Source organism: Emydura macquarii, unplaced genomic scaffold, assembly GCF_026122565.2.
Source record: "Emydura macquarii macquarii isolate MOO-44397 ecotype Brisbane River unplaced genomic scaffold, CSIRO-AGI_Emac_v2 contig_2205, whole genome shotgun sequence".
NCBI classification, from domain to species: domain Eukaryota; kingdom Metazoa; phylum Chordata; order Testudines; family Chelidae; genus Emydura; species Emydura macquarii.
Window position 1 is genome coordinate 34979629 of NW_027132342.1, and position 23750 is coordinate 35003378.

Below are 23750 nucleotides of genomic sequence, written 5' to 3' on the forward strand. Positions count from 1 at the left end.
TTTTGCAAGCCCTGATTTTCAAAGATATTCATATTTCAAAGAGATTCAGAGACATGCATTCATTTGCATGCACAAATCCTAGCTTATGCACTCCGTGCACATTTGCATCTTGAGATTTGTAAGTGCATGTACTTACCAGTTTATGCAAATATAAATCCCAGTTCATAAATGTGCACAATACATTATGCATGCAAGTCAGGAATCTTCTTAACACGTGAGTTTCATGTGTAGTCCTATATGCTTGTTTTCACTAACTAAAATAAGTTTTTCACACTTTTTACTACCATTAGTACTGAAGAAACTGAGGAAACTGTAAGCAGGATTCTATTCTAGCTCATGCCATCATTCATAAAATTATTGACTAAGATTTTGATTCTACAAATGACCACGTTCAGACAAACCTATGTGTCTATGAAAAGCCACACCTTGGCCAATGAGGCTCCACATAGATGCAGAGACACTTGCACACAGTTAATTGAAGGATGGGGATCTAAGTTTCAGTGGTAGAATTGTTATTGCTGGTCACATCAGAGCCAGAAAGGAACTAGCTTGAATTTAAAAACTGAGCATAGTGGGTTGCCTCCTAGAAAAAAGACCTTTCACTTTTGCGGTATATGAAATTCATTGGGATCAATTCAGCTTGGAATCCCACAATGTCATGTTTATAAAATTGCTTTCAGACTACAACCACTTCTGTATTTGTGAGAGACACACTCAAACTCAGGGCTTTCCTTTTCTGACCTTATGCCACAGCTTGATAGAGCAAAATGCAATAAAACCAAACGCTACACTTTTTACTTCATTTAAAAGACTAAAATAAAAACACTTGTCAATTTAAATGTCTTGCAGGGAAATGTAGTGCTTTGTTTGATGAAGAAACATTAGACTCCCACTAGAAGGTTATTATATAGTTTGAATGTCTCTTTGGCCAATCAAATCCCAGCTTTTATCTAAGTCATTTTGTATGTTTAAATAAGATTGACTCAAATTTATATATGCAACTATAGGTAATTTGTATGACTTATTACTATACATAAACTTACCTCCTTCAGAAGTTCTGAAACTTATAATGCTACTTTTTACGTTTCCATCCCCAAATCTGGTACTTGTTGTTACATAAACTTTGTATTCATTGTTATTTTCTAGGTTTGTGAACATCAGTGATGTTTCAGTTACATTAACACTTTTTTTTGACATTGCATTCCTAAAGAAAAAAAATTAATTACATATATACATATACAAAACTGTGGCATAATATAATACATTTGACTAAAAATACAACCAAAAACACTGAAATACTCCAGTGAAATACTATGGCATTAAAATAAAAGGACAGTTAATGAGCGTAGAAACTATACAGTATAGTTAGTATTAAATACAGTTGCTTGAGGTAAAGAACTGTTGCTCCAAGCCTCAAAAAAGAAGCCAATTCTCCACTCCTGGACCTCAAAATGTTTCCTAACAATACTGAAAACTAGGAACATATATGTAATGTCGGCACAGGAAGGTACATGGAATATCTAGGAACAACATGTCCCTCTAATAACCAGTGTTATATGACTATGTGGTACACTTGGAAAGGACATAGCAAGGTTTAATTGAACAGTTTCTCTGTACTGGAAAAAGTGAAAATGACTGGAGAGCCAAGGTAGGTGAGCTAATATCTTTTTTTGGACTAATCACTGTTGGTGAGCATGTGTCTCAGCTAAATACAACATGGAACAGATTGTTCAGCATAAATAGTTAATACATATTCCATGGTACCATAGTGAAGTGGCCTGTTTAGACCCCTCCAGTCATAGGAAGTGACACTCCAATTAAGTTTCCCAGACCTGAAGAACTCTGTGTAAACTTGAAAACTTGTCTCTGTCACCAACAGAAGTTGGTCCAGTAAAGATATTTCCTTACCCACCTTGTCTCTCTAATATCCTGGGACTGATACAACTACAACAACACTACGTATAACAATAACATTTCTGCTCTGCAATGAACATCCTTTTATAAAAGGAAGCAGAAAACTGAAAGTTAAGGCCCTGACTCTGCAAAGAGATAGGTATGGGTAGACCCCTGCACTCATAAGCAGCCCCACTGAAATCAATGGGACTTCATATGTGCAGAAGGGTCAGCCCATGAAGTTCTTTGCAAAATTAGGGCCCAAATTCTTGCTCAGGGGATCATTTATTTGTGAACATCATAGAAAAGTGAATGAGTTCTAAAAGTCAAGAAAAGGACTGATTTTCAGAATGCAGGAGTGATTCTGAGCCCTTTGATGGGGGTGATTTGCATCCTTTGATACTGAAAAGTCCCTAGAATAGCAAATGAAAAGTCATGACTTGTTCTTCTTAAAATAAAGTTAAATTAACAATTCATTGGAGTCAGAAGACGCATGAGAATGAGTGGAATTAAGTTCTCCCTTTCAAATGCTACATCAATTTGTATAAGTCAATTATCAGTCACTGCCCTGAGAAATGCTCTGGGAGACAGAGAAAGTTAGACAATAATTTTACTTCTGAATGGAAGTAATGGACTCTTGAGTGGTTGGTGGGAGGGATTAGGGTATTTATGAAATAATAAACCTTCACAGTTCCACAATTTAGGAGACAACAGTAGAAGTTACCCAGTTCTTTTTTCAGTGGCGTACTGACGGAGGGGCAGAGGGGGCCCAGGCCCCTGGGCACCAACCTGTTGGGGGGCACTGAGCCAGCCCTTCACAACATGCAGGAGTCGGGGGCGCAGGAGGCTCTCAGGAGCGCAGAGTCTCCTGCGCCCTCTGCCTCCCATGAAGGGCTGGCCCAGAGTGCACTTACCCGCCGCTGCCTCCAGCCCCACAGCCTGGCACTGGCTCAGATGGGATGGCCTCACCTCCTGGCCTCAGGAGGGAGACCAGGCCGGCTCTTCATAACATGTGGGGGGGCACAGGAGTGAAAGCAAGAGCAGCCGCCCTTCAGCCTCCTGTGCCCCCCACTCTCCGCCCATCGTGAAGGGCTGACCCAGTGCCCCCTCCACACAGGCTGGGGAGGTAAGGCCGCCTCAAGCCCCATCAGAGTTGGCACTGGGATGTGGGCTGGAGTGGCGGGTAAATGCGGAGCTCTTGGCCAGCTCTTGATGACAGGTGGGGGGCACGGGAGGCTGAGGGGTGTCTACTCCCGCTTCTGTGCCCCCCATGCATAATGAAGGGCAAGCCTGGCACCCCCTCTCCTCCCAAGACTGGGAGGGTGAGGCCATTCCCCATCCGAGCCAGTGCCGGGGGGGGGGCGTGGCAGGTCGGCCCTTCATGACGGGTTGGAGGTGGGGGGGGGCCGAAGGAGACTCTGCGGGGCACCGCTCCGTGCCTCCCCCCCTGCATGTCGTGAAGGGCCAGCTCAGGCCCCCTCCCTGGGCTGGGGGTTGGCTGCCCCACCCAAGTCAGTGCCAGGCTGCAGGGTGTGAGAGGCTACATGCCAGATAAGTGCAGGGATGGGGGAGCGGCGGAACCAATCCTACATTTGTGCCCACCCCCTGCACTTCATACCCTTCCCCCAAGGTACAGGCACCCCCCTCCCCAGGGCAGCTGTGGGGAGGAGCCAGGACTCTTCCTGTCCTGTGCAGGGGATGTGAGGCCTGGGTGGGGTGCAAATGTAGGCTTGGAGACCCTCCATTCACCACTGTCTTTCTTTGGGTTTTTCATAAAAGAGATAATATCTGTTATTAGTTGTCTGCCCAAAGCAATTTTTTGTATGGAATTTTTTTTGTGCTAGTCTTGGTATGGCTGGTCTCTGCAGTCTGAGGCTCCGACAGCTCCCGGGAGGGAATCTGCAATGCATGTCCTCGCTCCTCCCTGGTCAGTGCAGACTGAGCTGGGCTGCTCCTTTTTATACTGTGATTCCAGTTGGACCATGCACAACAGGGGTGAAGGGGAATGGCTTCCTCAGTCCACAGTATGGGGTTAACGCCTTCCTGTTCAGACCCTGTGCTCTGCCGAGGCAGATGGTTCGTATTTTTAGATCTCAGTGATGAGGAAGAGACAGGCGGACAACGGAGTGCCCATACAGTAGTTTAGTCACGCAGCACTTCAGTTACAGATTTTAGGCTGCTGCTAAGCTGTTAGGAGTACAATTCAGGGATCCAGGCACTTACCAGCACGAGGGATGGAGAGGCCCATTCTCCATCCTATAAGTGAGTTGCAACCAGGGAGCCGACCCACCCGGGGCATCCACTAGTACCTCCACAGATCCACGGAGAGCATCAGGGCAGGGCGGACCTGGGGGTCCTAAAATACCCCCTCCCCCAATCCCAGCAATAAGCTTATTGGCTACATTTCAATCCCCTTGGGGACTGGGCCTTAACACTTGTTGTTCTCTTTTCTATTGGCAGTTAGCTAGGGACCAATCCACTATAAGCTGCAATCACTTGTTTACTGCTGTAGCTAGCTCTTAGCTGGTTTAAACTGGTTCTGTGGTCAGCCTACTTCTGCTTTCATCCCGAGGTTATGTCTAGGTCATTTTGGGCCTAGCTATTGTTACTTATGACAACTCAGGCCTAGCCATTATTACTTATGCTAACTCAGGCTTAGCTTTGTCACTATGTTACCCTCGCGTTACAATATTCTTCCGCTCCTTACAGACCCCTACCAAGACCCAGGCAAATACCTGGATGCCTGTGGAAGCCCACGTGGGGAAGGAGTCATCAGGAACTTCACCAGCCAACTACCCCAGAGACTCAGAGGACCTGTGGAACACAGAGCAGGATGACACGGTAGGAAGTAGCCCTGAGGAACCAGCCATTGATCTAGTTGGGGAACCAGGATCAGAGTCACCATGTTTCAAACAGATCCCTGCTGATCCAGTGGCAGATACACTCGCTGCTGATAGGGCCCTGGGCCGGGATCTGGTGGAGTAGGAAAGGCCCGGGTCCCCCTATCCTGGCTGCTAACCCACCCCTTGGTAACAGCCCACCCCCCTTTGGCCACTAGGCGAACTGTCCTGCGCAGAAAGAGAGGACCACTGACTCTGGCCATTAGGCCAAACGGCCCAGCATAGAAGAGTGGTCCTATTGACTGTGGTCGCTAGGCCCCACTGCCCAGAGCAGACTTGCATCAGCCCATAGACATACCACCAGTGCTTCTGCTGGGAACAACACCCAGCCAACTGGGGCCAGATCAAGAGCGGTAGCCCAGCACCCCTGGGACTACTGTTGGTGATGGCTGGAACAAGAGAAGCACACCAAGAGTCCAAGTGGCTGAGAGGGTGGACCTAGAACAGTTTACCCAGATCCTCCTCAGTGGGTGGGGGGGGGGGGAAGAAATGGGCACAGGGACACTAGCTGGCAACCCTTTCCGGGGCCATCACCCTGATGGAAGATTGCTTGGCTGCTGAAGGATCAGAGCCACAACCCCATAAACAAGAAAGCCTGATCAATCAGCACGGGCAGACTAGATGGGGCCCCCACCAAATTGAGGCAGGAAGCCCATGACACCCGCTCAGACCTCCTGCTGTCATCCCAAACCCCAACTGGAGATGACTGGCTGGCTGGCCCCCAGCCTGAAGGGAAAAAGACTTGCTTGGAGGTCCACACCAATGAAAGTTGCTCTCAAACCAGCAGGAACAGAAATCACCTACAGTGCATCCACAAGGATGTGCAGCCATACCCTGCATACCTCCTGGATATAATTGCAGACTGCCCAACGTGAAGAGGTCTGCCACGTGAGGCTGGTCCCCAATTTGGTGTACCCTGTGCTTCTAGGGCACGGCTGGCCACGGTTCCACAAAATCTCACAGAAATGTGGCAGCCAACCCCCAGGCGGGAGGAAGGGAGGGCCAGCGAAGAGACGGTTACTAGGTCAGCAGCTGAACCCCAATCTGAGGAAAGGGACGTCTAAGCTGCCCAAAGCTCCAGACTACCCATGGCTCACTGCAATGAAGGACACCCAGGTGGAGCTAGAATAGAGGTAGAAACCAAACCTAAGCCTGGCCTGGGAGCAGACAACAACCCCAGACTAGGAGTGAGGCAAATCTCCTCATCTGCCACAGGGACCCTGATTCAAGATCCAGAATGAGTAACTCTACCGAGTGGTTAAAGACCCACAGACCCAGGAAGACTTCAGACAGTTGCTAGTCTAACTGAGGTTATGGAGTGGCCTCTTTAACCTAGCCCACTTGGTGCCCTGGACAGAGCACTAGGGAAGGGAGAAGACCCTTCAGCAAGTGGCGACGTGGTTCTCTTGGCCAGGCATTCACTGCAAGGTTAAGGACTACTCACCTCCTGCTCTGAGTGACAACAAGCAGAGCCACAGGGGATACCTAAGGCACTCAAATCCTGCTCCCTGGGATCAGGATACCCTTTGAATGCATCAGCATGGACTTAGTGGGATTGTTGAAGGAAAGCAGGGCAGGATATCGTTACATTCTTATGGTTGTTGACTACGTGACTCGGTAGCCCGAGGTTGTCCCCTTACACGCAGCCACAGCACCAAACATCACAACAGAACTCATGAAAATCTTTGCCAGAGTCAGAATACTGCAGAAAATACTGACTGACCAGGGCACCAATGTATCATCACAGTTAATGGTCCAACCCTAGATGGATGGGCTAGTGGAAAGGTTTAATGGAACAAAAATTCATGAAGGACGACCTGAGGCAAAGGGACACATTATTACCAGCCCTGTTCTTTGCAGTATGGGAAGTCCCCCAAGCATCCATGGGTTTCACGCTCCTGTATGGGAGACAGCTCTGGGGCATCCATGTCACCTCAGGCAGAGAGATGTGACCTACTTGGGGTACACAGTGGGAGGAGGGAGGTTATGGTCCTTGGTAGATAAGGTACAAGCCCTGAGAGATTGCCCTGCCCTGTTGACAAAGAAAGAGGTGCGACAGTTCCTTGGACTGACCAGATATTACTGGTTCATGCTGAACTTCATGACACCAGCAGCCCCCCTGTCAGACCTGACAAAGAACTCCCAGCCCTGAAGGGTTCAGTGGTTAAAGGAGTGTGAGGAGGGAATCCAGGCCCTAAAGGAGTGGCTAGCACAAGAACTCAGACTTTACAAGAACTCAGACTTTACAAAGCTGTTCATCCTCCAGACCGATGCCTCAGAGGTGGGGTTTGGGGCAGTATTATCACAAGAGACTGATGGAGAAGAACATCCAATCCTCTACCAGTCTTAAATTGCTTCCCAGGGAGACCTTTTATTCCACCATAGAAAAAGACGCTCTTGCTGCCAAGTGGGCAATCGACTCCCTGCAATACTACCTGCTGGGGAACACTTTTCAACTCACCGCCAACCATGCCTCCTTCCAGTGGCTCAACAGCATGAAGGACACTAATGTCCAGATTATGAGGTGGTACCTCTCCCTCCAACTTCCATGTTCTACACTGACCAGGTAGGGCACACGCCAACATGGATTTCTTTTCCAGAGTGGGTGGGGAGAAAGAGGGTACCTGCTGGGTACCCTCTTGAAGGGTAGGTTGTGTGATGGTGTATATCTGGTCCACAATAGCCTCTTTACATGATATTAGGAGATTCTGGAATTAGTTATATCCACTGGAAAATGTTGCACCTAAGAAAAGCTGTGGTGCAAGAGTGCTTGTTTGCCATGCCATCCCTAGTAATTAATTATGAAGATTTTATAGCACCCAAAAGTGTTCTAAATAATTTAAAAGACAAGAGATGAAATCCTGACTCCACTGACGTCAATGGGAGTTTTCATTCAAGGTCCTTACCTCAAAGAGCTAATGCAATCTCATTTTAGATGTGAGAAGGTATGTGGGGATAAGAAACAGAAGGGAGGAGGTGAAAAGAAGGACAAGAGTTACAGCCAGGGCTTAAATTCAGCTGGAGCTGTGCGGAGTAGAGCGCCAGTAAGTATTCTCAAACCTGCAAGAGCCCTAATGTGCTCCATGGAGCTAAAGCCCCAAGCCCTGATGTGCTCTGAGGACCAGGGCTCCAGGAAATATTCGGTGAGAATTTAAGCTCTGGTTACAGCAATGAAGTTCTGTGGTGAATTAATTTCAGATCTAGATGGTTCAATTAACAAGTTATTGAAAAATTATTATTAATGACACATTCTGTGGTCATCACACAGATATAATAAATCTTAAGGAAAGATCTGAATGAAGAGGAAGTTCCTTGAACTTGAATATCTTTAGGTCTTTTAACACAGTATGCATCAAAATCATATTCCTTAATATGAGTGAGCTCTTTTTGTGCTACAAGTTCATCCACAGTTCAAAGTTCTCCACAGATGCAGATGACATCAGCTCTTGCCAGTACAGTGGAAGGAATAGTGGAAAGCCATTTTATAATCTTCTGGAAAGTGGGGATTACTTGTGTTAATCTTATCACTATTTTAAAATAGAAGTTCATAACTAAGAGAAAAAAAATTAGCTACAGCCAAGAAAAACTTTTAGGTCACCTTTAAAATAAGGAATGCATATTCAGTAGTAATATATCTACAGGAACTCCTCATATTGTTTTGCATACATAATTTACATTGCATGGTATGTATTTCTGTAGCTATTTGACCTTATGCATTGGATAAGGACAATAGAAAGGCACAGCATAAATACAATAAATAACTATAAACAACAGCAAAATAAACAAGTCACGTGTGGCAATCCCCAGTAAAGGCAATATGCAGGGCTTACAAAAGGAAGATGTGACAAATCTTTGGAACAAGTAGTATTCAGAAGAGAATGAAAAAAGTTTTAAGATGTGATTAAAAATGACAATAGTCTTTTTGAAGGAAGAAGACACAGATCCTAAGAGGCATAAATCATAATATCCAGCTCTTATAATATGCATTGTAACAGAGTTGAGAAGAAGACGGATAAGAGGACATAGTAACAAAGTAATGGGAAATGCTGAAGTAGTAGGAAATATGATGTGTATAAAATATAATACTAGGTGGCACTAATGTCAGAGAGTGGACAGGGATTCCTGCTATCACAACTCCTTGCTTGCTCAGTTCACTGAATGGGAGCTGAAACAGCATTTTTAAATGGTTGTTGGCCATCTCCATCCAATCAGGAGGATGTTTATCCACCTTCAGCTTATTAGCAGACCCCAGACAACAGGATTTGTCGGTGCCTCATTTTATCATTAATTAGAGCCTAAATGGTCCAATTAATATATGAGGATGGGAGATCACTAGCTAATTTAAATGTAAACTCATTTTGCAAAACACAAAACAATTGAAAAATACTTTAAATGCTTGCAAATCATTTAACTTTACAATTTTCACTTACCCCTATTTAGAGTGGAATCTCTGTTTACCAAAGGCTAGTATTTTAAATAATGTATTAATATTCACTCTCAGAATATATATAATCAACAAGGTCTGTAAAAAAAACCTTTCATTCCTTTTAGATTACAGATTAATATTTATCTTCAGAACCATTTCCAGAAAATCTTACCAGACATAAACTGTGTAATAGAGGATAATTCCATTTGGCTCCAGTGGTTGTTTCCATGACAACTTCACAGTGACACCCGACAACTGTTTTACCAAGAGGGATTGCGGAGGTGAACTAGGAGCTATAAAGTGAGAGTTCAGAACACAACAACTTGTTAAACAGCTAAGATGTGAGTGACATGGTTAAATGTAGTATCTTTAAATAGGATTTTAATTATTTGTGCTGGGAAGTGAATTATGGAAGCACACAGGTACACTATCCATATCAAATGGTGTTATAGCCACGCTTCTTTACTTTTTCAGCCTGATAATAAAGGAAGATTTTTCATGGTGGTGATAAAACATCTGTTTCTGTGATTCAGTGGAAAAAAATATTTCATGAGAAAACAGAGCAATGGGTATGTCACACTGATTCACCTACTGTCCAAGTACATTGTTGTAATTTTCCCCCTTGTAATAAAAGCAAGAGCTTTATAGGTGTGAATGCATGTAAAATATAGCAAAATAGTTCCCTTGAGGAGAAGTGAAGCTGGAAATAATTATATGAAGTACCAAAAGATGGGAAAATTGATGAATATAGCATTGAGAGATGATAAAAATGTGGGATATCATGCAGAGTTAAATATTTTCAATTCATCAAGTAAGGAACATATTCATACATTTAACATGTCATGAAAGAAAATATACATGTATTCAATGAATGAGACAACTGAAATTCATTCTAAGATGAACACTAGACAGCTGTATAACCACTAAGTACTGAGATATCACAGCTAAATAAAAATTGTATAATACGTTTTGATTTAATTCTAATTAAAATATTTTAAGGTTCATACAAATGTTGCTGTGATGAAAATGTATCCATATATATGTTTAGGAATAATGCTATTTTTAGTAAAGTATTATTGAGGAAGTGAAACTGTTTATTTTTTTCTTAACTACCAGATAAAGGTATTGCACTGTGTTGTAATGTTAACATTAATTTTGTTTTTTCAAATTAAACAAAATGGCATCATGTACTAAAAATTCATGGCTGTGGTCATGCATGGAAATTGAGAACATAAGCATAGCTATTAGCAAATCTGTGAAGCATTTGGTCTGATGCACTGAACAGTGTGTACTTTTGAGTAAGATATCTGTGGTGTATTATAAATATTTATTTTGCTCTTCCTTTAATTGCACTGTCTTTCTCAACCACAGAGAACAACATAAATGTTTTAAACATCTTACTCTCAGTACATTTTGGAAGAAATCTTAATTTTGCCTGAAGAAAGGCTTAATGAATTCAGTGAAGGCCTGTATTTACTGGTAGTAAATGGTGATGGTTGTATTTAGTGTTCACTTGTTATATGGTCCTCAGTACCACTACATCTACAATAAAAATTCTATCAAATACTGAATGTCACAACTCTCTGGCATGTTACATTTCTAAGATATTATTTGTCTTTAACTCATATACCTCCTAATTCAGGCAGTAAACTCTTTAAAATATAGAATGAATATTTGCTCTAAAGAAAAGCATTTTAAATAAATGGTATAATTTTATATAATTAAACTTTTTTTGATGTATTGTAGCAACATTTATACTGAACAAAGTAACACGGTTCAGATTTTGGATGAAAACCTCTGGGAGTTTTGCAGAAATCCACCACTGCAGTAGGGACCCCCACAGGGATTGTGTCTAATGCAAGTACGATGCCTGGAGCAGAGAAGGAGCACAGATGCTATGATATCATTAAATAAAGTGTAGTATGCACTCTGATACTATATGGCCAGCTCTGCTGGCTGGTGTGGAGGGCAGTGCTTTGGCCCTACCTTTGATCCCACCCCTCCATGCTCAATTTGGGGTCTCTAGTGCCACTGATTAGGTCCTTCGAGCACTAACACAATACTAATAACTATAACTAGAAATTCATCTACTTAGAAGAGCCAAAGGCTCCAAGCACAAGAACTATGGCTGTTCTAGGCCCAGAAAGCAAAAGGGATGGGGAAGGCTCTCTGTGCCTTCTTCCTTCCTCCACTTTTACTCCCGTTCAGAGACAGTCACAATCTGACTTGCTGCTGCCCTTTCTGTAATAGGTTAAAATAGTAACAGTAAATTAAGGGTTCTTAAAAATGGAAGACACTGATAAGATATTAAAGCAATAATAATGTTGCTTTCCATATACAGAACTTTTGTGATTTGACATAACTTATACTGACAGAGGTATTAAACAATAAAGATCCATTATATCTAAATGGAAATTGCCTATATAAAAGTGCCAGACACATCATACATACAAAGATCTCTAAAATAAAGTTCCACTAGAAGTTGACAATGATTTATTGTAATTTCTTTTCTGACTTACCATCTTCATCAGTCAGTATGTTTAGGGGTGAACTACAAACCCCTTCACCCTTGCTAGTGCTTGCAGACACCTCAACTGTATATTTTGTGTATTTCTTTAACCCTAAAGAAAGAAGAATGCATTAAACTATTTTATAAATTCTGTGGGGGATTTCAGTTAACTTTTTTTTTTAAATAGTTTAAAAAACGCTAAAGTTAGGCTTCTTGGTGCATAGGTAGGCAAAAGTGCTGAGCCTCTCACAACTCCCACTGACCTCAACATTGACATTAGATGTGCCAAAAATGTATTAGAACTTTCAAAATGATTTTTTCTGAGCCCTGCAGCATAAAGTTTCTTGTCCAATAACACCTAAGATTGGACACCAATTTTCTGCTGGACACAGTCCACGTATGCCAACTTTTAAGTGGAAATTACCCTTTTGAAGTATTCAGAAACTGGGATTTCAGAAAATCAGATTTACAATTGAAATTAAATCTCAACCTTAGCCACAATCTGAAGTATTTCAATATCTTTTAGTTTTACAGGAGTGTGAAGGCATCTGCTTTTCTTAATATAGAAATCTGCATGTTCACATCATTAAAAACCATTTTTGTTCCATAAAATGGATTATTGTATTTAAAACTAAAGTTTTAAAATTAAGACACACAAACACTTACACATGTTCTTAATTTTGTACATTTGAGTAGTCTCACTGAAGTCAGTGACACTAAATATGAGAGTGTATGCAGGATCAAACTCTTAGCATTCACAATTAGCACTAAATCTAGTGTCAGTGCTGACTGTCTTCTTGAAAAGTGACCGGCATATTTAAGTCAAGGTTGTAAACATGAAATTTCTGACAAACATTAAATATTTCCTTCTGATTGCTACGTCAATATAAGATTAAGTCTCTCAGAAATTATTCAGCATGAACTATACAACATCAACCAACCAGACACTATCAAATTTAAGATGTTATGGACTAACCTGTAATATTTATTGCCAGAAGAGTAGTGTTTATGATTCTTAGCTCAGTTCCATTAATCCTCCTGAGATACACAGTGTACTTCTGTATAATCCCATTGCGAACAGATGGTGGAAAAAATGATAACTCTACTTCTGTAGATGAGATGTTCCTGTAGGTTACGTTTTCTGGTGCACTACCAGGAACTGAAAGAAGAACATTCAGAGTTACAAAAGAATCAAGTCAAAGTTTTGTTAATAAATTAAACAATTAAAAATACAGTATAATGTAAATATTTGATCTTTTCTACTGAAAGCAATAATTTTATATTTTTACAGCAAGTTGAGCTGCAAGGTCAAAAAGACTTAAGGAAAGTATCTATAATATATAATGAAACTATCTGGATAATAAGATTTTTTTTGTACGGCCTTTAACAAACTTGTGGAATCCTCTTGACAAACAATTTACTCGTTTCCTCCCACTGTGTGATGCTGAGCTTCCTCGCTGACACCTCAGAATCTATCACCATGAACTTCTAACTTGGCTCCCTTTCAAGAGACTCTTCATTGATGTGCTGCCAATATTTTAACAAAGGGCTCCCACTAACAATTTTTCCATTTGCCTTTGCTGATCCACATGTATCTCAGTACACATGCTTGCAAAGGGGCAGGGACTGGGCAATCTTTTAATTTGTTTTCCCATTTAAAAAAAACACGTTTTCCCAGATCCCAGAAACAGGGAGGAAGGTACCACCACATGATAATACTGTATAATCGTTTTATTAAACAAAATACAAATATAAGTTTGGTTATCACAGCACAGCTTTCAGCTTATGTAGTTTGACAAGGTAGATAGGGGTAAATGGTTTTTACAATTCTAGGTATTCTCCCAAGGAAATATTTTGAAAATACCTGCTACTTGATGCAAGCCATTACATTCAAAATGCAAAACATTTTCCCTTCAAAAATATTTGTATGAGCCCCAGAGATAAGTCACCTCTGGCTGGGAGGATTTAGCAGTATCCAGAGAGGGGTTAAATTCCATCAGAGTCTGGGAAATCATCCTAAACAGACTCTTAATTTGGCTGTGGAATATTAATAAGGACCTCACAAACACAACAATGCTTCAATAGGTCCCAGTTCCCTCCATACTTTCAATCTTAAAATAACTGCCTTCCCTGTGATTCATCCCATCTCTGAAGACCTCATAATGGGTGTTGTTGCAGCTTCTTTTCTGTGTCCTACTAGGTCTGGTTTCCAACCTATTGTTCTGTACCCACAAGAGAGGAGGAAAGGAGGACCTGAGGGGCCTGGACAGATTATAAGGAGTGATCAGAACCTGAAATATATTTGTTTAGTTTAGAGAATGAGTGAAGGTTTCCAAGACTTATTTTTTAAACACATACCGATTAATAATACATTTCAAGTACAGGTTTTTCAGGGCCTGTTGCTAAGTGTACAATACCCTCTTGAACATGTTCCTTATCAGGTAACATCTTCTGTATGATGCAATATGTTCAGCTAGAAATGGTGGTAACTGGTAAAGGAGGGAGTGACCAGCCAGAAGGTTTTATGCAGTTATACATTAAAGATTTATGTCATGTTTAAGACCTTGGTATTGAGGTCCCTACTGACTTTTAAAAACAAATGACAGATTATATTAGCTAACTTTCAGGAAAGTAAGCACAAAGTAGTTTCACTTCCAGGACACCATACTGTCATCTTTGCCTACCCAAATGAACACAGTTAAGTCAAAGTTTTCTAATGCGAATGCATGAAGTTAAACTCCAAAATCCATACTTAGGAACCTCTATCAAGTGGCCTGCTTTTCAGAGTTTCTGGCTGCCTGTAGCTCCTACTAACTTCATATCTCTGTCTCTTCTTTCTCTATCTTGATACAAACTACACAGCAGTCTAACTTCCTTCTCTTGCTACCATCCTACTTCCGTTCTCCCCTTTATTTCTAGAATCCTAGAGCATGCTTTTCACTCTCATTTCCTTGACTTCCCCTCCTTCAGATGATCCTATCCACTTTGCTTTTGTCCTCACCACTCCAATACAACTTCCCTTCTCAAGGTTACTAATGTCTTATTTATTGGCTCCCCACATCCTTTCTTCCTCTGTATTCCTAAGAAATCTGTTCAGTCCCCTCCTCCATGTCTCCTTTTCTTTGTGACCTTATCTATCCCCATTCACTCACCCACTGCCTACATGCCAATTATTCAAAATCACTTTTCTATACTCCTGACTGGAACTAGGCAAAAAAAAAAAAATTTGACAAATTGTTTTGGGTTTTTTTGTTTAAAAATACATTTTTTGTGCTGCAAAACTATTTGTGAATTTGATTAATAGTTTCAACCAAAATACAAATGGGGGGAAAAACTAGAGAAAGCTAAATTTTTTTTATTTAATCATTTGGAAATATTTTATTTTGACTTTTTGTTTTGAATTGGCATTTCAAATTCAAATATAGCCAATTTAAAAACAAAACACCAAAAAAAAAAGGGGGGGGTTAAAAACTAGAAAACATGACCTCTGAGGCAAGACTGAAAGAAATGGGTTTGTTTAGCCTGGAGAAGGAGAAGACTGAGAGGGGACATGATAACAGTTCAAGTACATAAAAGGTTTTTACTAGGAGGGGGGAGACAAATTGTTCTTCTTAACCTCTAAGGACAGGACAAGAAGCAATGGACTTAAATTGCAGAAAGGGAGGTTTAAGTTGGACATTAGGAAAAACTTCCTAACTGTCAGGGTGGTTAATCACTGGAATAAATTGCCTAAGGAGGTTCTGGAATCTTCATCATTTGAGTTTTTTAAAAGCAGGTTAGACAAACATCTGTCAGGGATGGTCTAGATATAACTTAGTCCTGCCATGAGTGCAGGGGACTGGATTAGATGACCTCTCGAGGTCCCTTCCAGCCCTATGATTCTATGAAAACATCTTTAAACAAATCAAAACAAAAAACTCAAACAACTTGTTTTGAGTCAACTGAAATATTTTGGTCAACTCAAAACTAACTGAAAAACTGAAAAAACTGTTTCAAATTGAACAGAAACACTTTGGTCAATTTGAAACAAAAAAGTTTTGAATTTTTTGATCTGACAAAAAAGACCCTGCAAAAATAGTATGAGTTCAAATCAAAGTTGATTTTTCTCAGCTCTGCTCCTGACTTCCCTCTTGACCATCATCATTTCCTGCATTTCTAGCTGTCTCTCCAACATCTGCTCTTTGATATCCTATCTCGTAATCCCTACAGCCTCCCTTCTCCATGTTTATTGGTATTTTCATTATCCTGTCTGTCTCCCAGGCTTGATTTTTCTCTTTCCTTCTCCCTTCCTACTTCAATCCCCATCCCACCCCTAATATCAAATCTCTCACCACACCCTTTTGATTCTCTTTATTATCACCAAAATCCACCCTTCCTTCTCAGTATCCACTGCTAAAACACCTTTTCCCTACCCTGGGCAACCTTTATCTCATCTACTGTAATCCTGTTCAGTTTCATTTTACCTCTCTCTTTTCCAGAATATTTCTGATAACATCATCTTTCTCTCCTGCTGCTTCAATCATGCCACCACCATCTGTCTTTGAATCTCTTTACTAGGCTCTTTTCTCTTACCACATCAAATTCAAGCTCTTTGTCCTCACCAACAATCCAGGCCTTTTGAAATTCCTCCTTTTCTTTGAAAATGATATTCTTTTACTGCAGAGCAGGAGAAATTGTAAAAGACTAGGACTGTATAAGGTGCTACAATATATAACCGGGTCCCCATTCTACATCTCAGCTCTCATTTCCCTCTACTCCCTATTCTCTACTCCCACTCTCTACTCAGTTCTTGCACAGGTGCAGGAAAGAAGTATTGGGCATACAATGAATATGACAGTAACATGAATTGGCATAAAATGTCACCACAGGCTATCAAAAGTAGACAAATTACAGTATTTTTAAGAAATATACTCACCAATTTCAGAAGTTCTTACAGACAGTGGAAATGATGACTGATTACCATGGCCAAGTCTAGTGAAAGCCCTTACAGAAATGTTGTAGAGAGTGTACGGTTTCATGTCATTTAAAAATATACTTGTAGCTGAGGTATTTTTAATAAATATGTCATTGGCATAATTGTACACAACTTCATAATGAGTTATGATCCCGTTAGTTTGCTCTGGTGGTGACCATCTCAAGTATATTTCTGTTGCAGTTACATCTAACACCTCCACATTCTGGGGTGGAGTACCAGGTTCTGTAATGCAAAACACAGAATACAGGTCTTTGAAATTTTTAACTGATTGTATAGAGAACTGTTCTCATAAATGTACACGTTTCTAATATCTAGACATTTCTAGAGGCAGCTATATCAAGAGCTAGAGCTAACGGTGATGATATGGCCTTCCCCTCCAAATCATTACTCATTAAATCCTACCAGTTTTTCATTCTCATATATCTTAGAAACACTTCTTTTCCCACCAGTAAAACTGTTGTGCGAACCTGGATCATCTTGCACCTAACTACTGAAGCCTCTCTAAACTGTTCTCCACCTCACCCAACCATCCATCCAAAAATGCAGGTGGAAAAATCACCTGACTTGCCTACCTCTGTGCCCAGCCCTTGTCAAATTCCCTCACTGGCTTCCTCTTGCCTTTCACACAAAATCAAACTCCTTATCCTTGCCTCCAGAGACCTGCACACAACTTAGCTCCTGTGTATTTCTCTAAGTCTCCTCTTTTTTAAACTTCCCCACCCGCCACAATCATCCCCTCATTCTTCCCAGCCAACCCCTTTGACTTCTATTCAGACTTCTGTGCCTTCTTCCATACAACCATCTCTGCCTAGAACCGCCTTTGTGACCTAGACCACAATCCCTGCACCTTCCTCTCATCCTTCAAGTCCCTCCTTAAAACATATTTTGCCACAAAGAGAAATAAAAACAGTATTTTAAATAATGTGTTTAAATCATGAAAAATTCCAGGACATGTGCACTACTAAATATAGCAATATATACAGATATTACATCACTATAACTTTTTTCCTCCCTCCTCCAACCAGTCCCTGTGTGTGTCGCCATCTCTCTTGCAATGTTGTAATTTAAGCAATGATCCTACAGCCATATTCATATATGCCTATGTGGATTCCCACCAACTTTAGTGGGATTTCATCTGGGTGTAATGATCGGCCTTCATGGATCTGATTACAGGTTCAGAGCAATAGACGTTAGGTCTGATTCTTCTCTCATTTTCACCAGTTTTACACCAGTTTAATTCCACAGGCTTCAGTGAGCTATACTGTACCACTGGAGAATAGGAAATTACCTTTAATTCCCATTTATAGTTTAAGTATGTAGTTTATAGGTCTTCATCGATCCATATTTCTCTCAGAATTGAGGATACTTTGCTGTTGCTTTTAATTATCTTTCCATGCCAGAGAAATCAAGAACTGGAAGTTACTGTACATTGGAATATTCATGCAGGCAGCTGTGTGACCCGGAATGGTGACCTATTACAACTGGAATCTACTGATTCAGAAGCTCATAAGGAACCACTGGAAATCTCTGTGAAACCTCCAGGCCAAGAAGGTTCAAGATAAGCTTTGAGACATCGGAACATTTATATGAACTGAACCTCAAAGCCCAACACTAATAATTAATAAAGGAAATAAGGAACAAAAGAAATGTATAAATGTGACAATATTCTTTACTACCACAATTTTTCTGCTGCTCAGGCAATAAAACAAGTGTTTATTATATCATATTAAATTTTATATAGTGCATATATTAGTAGTGAGTATGTGAGGAGCTCTTCTATGGAAGAGATATTTATATCTACAGCTGATTTTGTGCCTAAGTGCAGGCTCACTTTTGCCCATTTATATATATAGTGCCTTGTGACTACACTGTGGTCATCAGCTAGAGGTCCGGACACTGCAAGCAAGCATAGCCACTAATTTATCCCACAGCTAGACTTGCTTTCTGTGTGACCTTCACACCACTGCACACAAGATTTACACAGAGATCTTCATGGTCATCAATCAGCAGCTGTAGTAGGTAAACTAAATGGAAGTTAGTCAGAGTATTTCTTTCCCTTTTCAGGGCTATGTTTCTGGTCAGTTCTCCTGCCCCTCTTCAACAATTATTGTGTCTCCGAACCAGTGGCTAGATTCTTTCAGAATCATATGGTGGAGTCCCTCCCATCTCATACCAGGATGGTAGGACTCACTAGACCAAATTCATCCCTGGTGTAACAACACTAATGTAAATGAATTACATCAGGAATTAATTTGATCTGAGGTGTTTGTGTGCTCAGTACCACCAATCCTGCCTCTTAGGGTATGTCTACACTGCAATTAAAAAACTGCTTTGGCCTGTGCCAGCTGACTTGGTCTAAGGGGCTGTTTAATTGCAGTGTAGACCTTTGGGCTTGGGCTGGGGACAAGGTTCTAGGACCCTGCGAAATAGGAGGGTCCCAGAGCACAGTCTGTAGTCCAAGCCTGAATGCCTACACTGCAATTAAACACTCCGAACCCCAGGAGCTTGAGTCAGCTGACATGGGCCAACCGCGGGTGTCTAACCATAGTGTAGACATACTCTTAACGGCCAAATTGTGACTGGCCCTCTCATAAGCCAAAACCTCTCTATGTTCATTCTGCTCTCAGTGTAGGGGTCAGTGACAGCTGCTGTTCATGTCCCCTTGGATGCAATCTACCCAGGCATTTATCCAGTATTCCTCACTGCGGTATATTGTGGTAAAGAAAGCCATTTCACGGGAGCGGGGAAGTAGGCCGATCTGTGGCCCTGTTCCTCTTCACATCAACCGGTGGATCTGACAGTCCACTGAAAGAAGAGTACGTTACATGCGCCTAAGAGGTTGTACGCAGTGTGTACTCCCCTGCACTTGAGGAAGTTCCAGAATACTTTTTACCTCAGGGAGGCTCAGAATGTCTTCCTGTGACCCCACTGGAGTGGTACAGCTCTGCACTACCTCAAAGCTGGGGCTAAAAGTCACAAGGGGTTCCATATTGCTCTAATCTGATCAGTGTGATTGATGGCTCTGTCTATTTGGCTACATCTACATTTGGAGCTCAGGGTGTGATTCACAGCTCAAATAGACATAGTCGCACTAGCTAGCAGAAGCATGGGCAGCAGTGGCACAGGCTAGCCTCCCTCAGTACAAATCAGCCCAGACTCTGTAAGTATGTACTCCAGGCTGCTAGCCTGTGCTGCCACTGCTGCTGACCGTGCCACCATGACTACACTAATATTTTTAGTGCGCTAGCTCAATGAGAGCTTGTCTGAGTATGTTTACTCAAGCTGAGAATCACACCCCTAGCTCCAAGGGTAGACATATCCTTACTGTATTTTTTAAGCCTGTCAAGGGTCACAAGAGCAGCTCTTTTACTATGATTGGTAAAAATCCAAATAAATTGCTTCATTTTACATACATAATTATTGTGAAGCATTCTGAGATATGGCCCCACAAAATTACTATTCCATTTTCCATATGGTGTTAAACAGGCAAGACGGCTTCTGAGCCATATCTTACCCACTTAAGGTAAAACCCACAGTAATGAGAGTGAGAGAGGGCCTAGGGAATGTTACAGCTTTCCCTACCCTAAGTTTCCAAACAAGGTTCCCTTTACATGATAGGAAATTGCAGGGGGATAGGATCCAAATCCTATGCCTCTCGGGGATTGATAGGGAAAAGCAGGACAGATTATGTGGTGTGCTGGTCCATCCATGCTGCCACTTGGCCTTCCCTTCCCCTCTGGAGGCAGGACTCTCTAAGGAGCTATGCTACCGTTGACACCTGTGTACATACAATCCACCCATTACTCAAGGCAATGCCAACACAAAGCAGGACTTAATACTTCTAGTAGTAACTCCTATGCATGCAAGTTTTGAGAGACACATGCTCTGTAGAGAGGGGTTGTTCTCAAAGTCCCACATAGAGCTACAATATCTTGATGTGATCTATAACCACGGGCTGGTCCCTGCAATATTATATTTTATGCTAAAATTACACATCAGTCTCAAAGGATAATAAAGACCAGTACACTGCACTCTACAAATGGCTACACCATCATTCAACTCAGAAACTATTGTTTATGCAGAATAATGCTGTTGCTCACTCGTTCAGCAGGTCCACTTGTAGACAGCACATTAACCTATGTTCCATGATCTGAAATGGCTTCCAAATCGTTTCTGAGTGCAATTTAAAATGCTGGGTTTAAGATATAAAATCTTTAATGGTTTAGGTTCTGGATGCCTCAGAAACAACCTACTTTCCACATCATGATAATATGGAGAAGTTGTGGATCTTCCAAGCTAATAGCCCCAGGTTTAATTAGGGCATTTTCAGTGAAGGTTCTGGAGCTGCTTCCCCATTGGTGCACAAGAGCCCAAATTTGCTGACCTTCAGGTAATGCTGAAGTTTATTTCTTTGCTCCCAGGCCTGAGGGCTGAGGGAGCAAAACTGGGAAGTGGGACAGTCGTAGCTTGAGTGGATTTGGGAAGATTCCAAATTTTGGAACTAAATCTCAATTTGTATGTTTTATCCTTCATTTGTGCATGCACCCAGTGCCTGCATATCATTGCAAATAAGAGACGTACCATCTTCAGGTGTTCTCACAAAAATATCGTTCTCTTCAGACAGAGCACTTTCTCCCACCATAGTGGAAGCTGCTACTCTCATTTTATAATTTGTGTACTTTTTCAGACCTGGGAAGAGTAAGAAAAAAAATCTTAACATGTGATTCTTCTTAAACATCCTCTTTTCCTTTTAGTTCACATATTCAGTATAAAAATGGGCAATGTTCAAATAGTTTTCATAGATGTATAAGAATTTCTGTAACTTAAAAGAACAATTGATAACCCAGAGAGCCTCTATGAGATATTTTAAAATAAAAGTTATGTTTGGGGCTTCAACTAATCACTTCCACTGACTTCAATTTCTGTAGTTTTAACAATTTATCTATTAGGAATCCAGTGTGTGTGTATGCGCACATATATATTTTAGTGCTTTGTTTAGTATGAACAGGTGTCGAAAACCCACAATTGGAAACCTTTTCTTCAATTAATACACAAAAAGATATTGTTTAAAAAGTAGAAAAAGATAAACTTCTAACACATACTGTGTAAAATGTAAATGTCATAAAAAGAACTAGCAACCCAGAAACATTGAGCCACACTAACCCTCACCCATGTGAAAATCCAACAAGGGGCTGTTTTATGAGAAAATCTCCATTAGAAATCCCTTGCAGAAATTACTAACTATCATTCCCAAGGAGCCAGGATGGTGGGTTTTACCTGCTATAGAAAAGCCACCCCCTCAAAATTGACAGATTCCTCTGACAGAATCCACAAGAAGCTTGGACTCTGCCCCTGCACCATCTCTGGCCCCCAACAACCCACTCAGTTTACAGGCAGAGCAATTCCATTGGAGTTATATTGCCAAGGAGCTCCCTAGCCATGCCAGTCCCTGGACCTAGAGCTTATTACCTTTCGTGGGTAACTTCCATGGACCTGGAGGTGGGTACAATAGGTCTTCTCCCCCAGGCCCACTCCCTCCTCTCCTCCAGCTTCATTGTCCACACACCCCCCCCCCCCCCCCCCGCTGCAAGGGGAGAGGGGACAATGTTCAAGAAATGCCCAAGCCATCCCTTCTCAAGAAGATCAGGGAGAAATGATCTGGATTACCTACATTTCTAAATAGTCAGTTGGATAAATTTTGCATAACACAGTTGTAACTATTTTTATGAATCAGAAAAATGTAAGGCAGAAAGGCACCTCAAGAAGTCATCTAGTCCACCCCTCATGCTGAAGCTACACCATACCTGTTATAAAGAAGCTATTATTTGCAGTTGTCATGTGAAATGCTCTCCTTGTGTCCAGTTCCATTGCATAAATTGTATAATGAGTGATTTTTCCATTGGGATTTGCTGGAGGATCCCAGTACAGCAAAATAGATGATGAGCTAATATTTTTATAATAAATATTTTGCACTGAGCTTGGAACTTAAGAAACAAAAACAAGAGTTAATGTGGGTGAAGGAATGATAAAATCATGGCAAAAACTGAGGTGAAAAGAGGAATTCCTTACCTGAAATTATTTCAAAGCTATAATAAAATGTTACCTTGTTCACTTGTGATAACTGTGAGAACAGCTGGAGGCCCTTCTCCAATAATGGTGAAAGCTGACACACTGATTGTATATTCTGTGAATGGTACAAGTCCTTTTATTGCATATGACAGTTGTTCCGTTGAAATGATGACATACTGGTTATCTGTGGTTAAAAGAAAAATGATTTGTTATCCATTTGTATAATTAAATCATTTTTTCACCCTTTAAGCTGAAATATTTTTGCACACACATTTCATTGTAGGCATTTTCACTTCACTTTCATGGCAATTAGAATATATAAATAGTAGGCTAGATCATGGCCTCTAATTCACACATAGATTGGACACTCTGTGCATGGATCTCCCCAAGTTTGCACATCCATCCCTCTTCCCTAAACCCTGTAGAGGCCTCTCCACAAAGTCCATTCTCCATCCAGGCTTGGGGATTGGGTGGACACTCAGTGGGCTAGGCAAAACAGTAGGCAGGATAACTTAGGACAGGGAATGCAGATTGTCCCCCGCATCGTCTGTGGATCTTGGGGTCTGTGGCCCTAAGGAATTTGGGATGGGAGTAACAATACTGGGGACCAAAACTGGTATGGAAGAACAAGGCCTCTGTGTAGATGGCCCCAGCCTCCCAGTACCGATAGGAATCCACCAAACTAGGGATAAGCCTTGGATTGTTTTCTACAGAGAGGGAGGAATTTCCTTTTCCTTCTCCCTAGCTGATTGATGTGATCAATCTCAAGAGCATCTACTCATGAATCTCCTCAAGGAGATCCCTTCATGTTGGTATTTTGAAAGGTGGGAATGATATGGGCCAGGCCAGGGTTGAATCAGAATATTCAGGATATTAGGGGGATAGGCTAAACTCAGTAGCCAGCTGATTGTTATAGTCAAAATCAGTGCACCATAGAGGTGTCATTACACTGCAGGATTCTGAACATGCACATAAAGG

At 41.5% G+C, this 23750-nt stretch overlaps 1 protein-coding gene across 11 annotated transcripts in view; it reads right to left on the reverse strand.

Annotated features, from left to right (window-relative positions):
* The window catches only part of PTPRQ (protein tyrosine phosphatase receptor type Q), a 201253-nt gene that overhangs the window by 94785 nt on the left and 82718 nt on the right, over positions 1 to 23750 (reverse strand). For 10 of the 11 annotated variants that reach the window (XM_067559886.1, XM_067559884.1, XM_067559892.1 and 7 more), the window contains 8 exons: positions 22807 to 22956; positions 22508 to 22687; positions 21285 to 21392; positions 16644 to 16925; positions 12705 to 12887; positions 11739 to 11840; positions 9392 to 9512; positions 1044 to 1204 (listed from right to left, as the gene is read on the reverse strand). In XM_067559886.1, coding sequence (XP_067415987.1) covers positions 1044 to 1204; positions 9392 to 9512; positions 11739 to 11840; positions 12705 to 12887; positions 16644 to 16925; positions 21285 to 21392; positions 22508 to 22687; positions 22807 to 22956 — 1287 coding nt within the window. The remainder of the gene's footprint in view (positions 1 to 1043; positions 1205 to 9391; positions 9513 to 11738; positions 11841 to 12704; positions 12888 to 16643; positions 16926 to 21284; positions 21393 to 22507; positions 22688 to 22806; positions 22957 to 23750) is intronic. The other variant, XM_067559889.1, reaches the window with a different exon arrangement.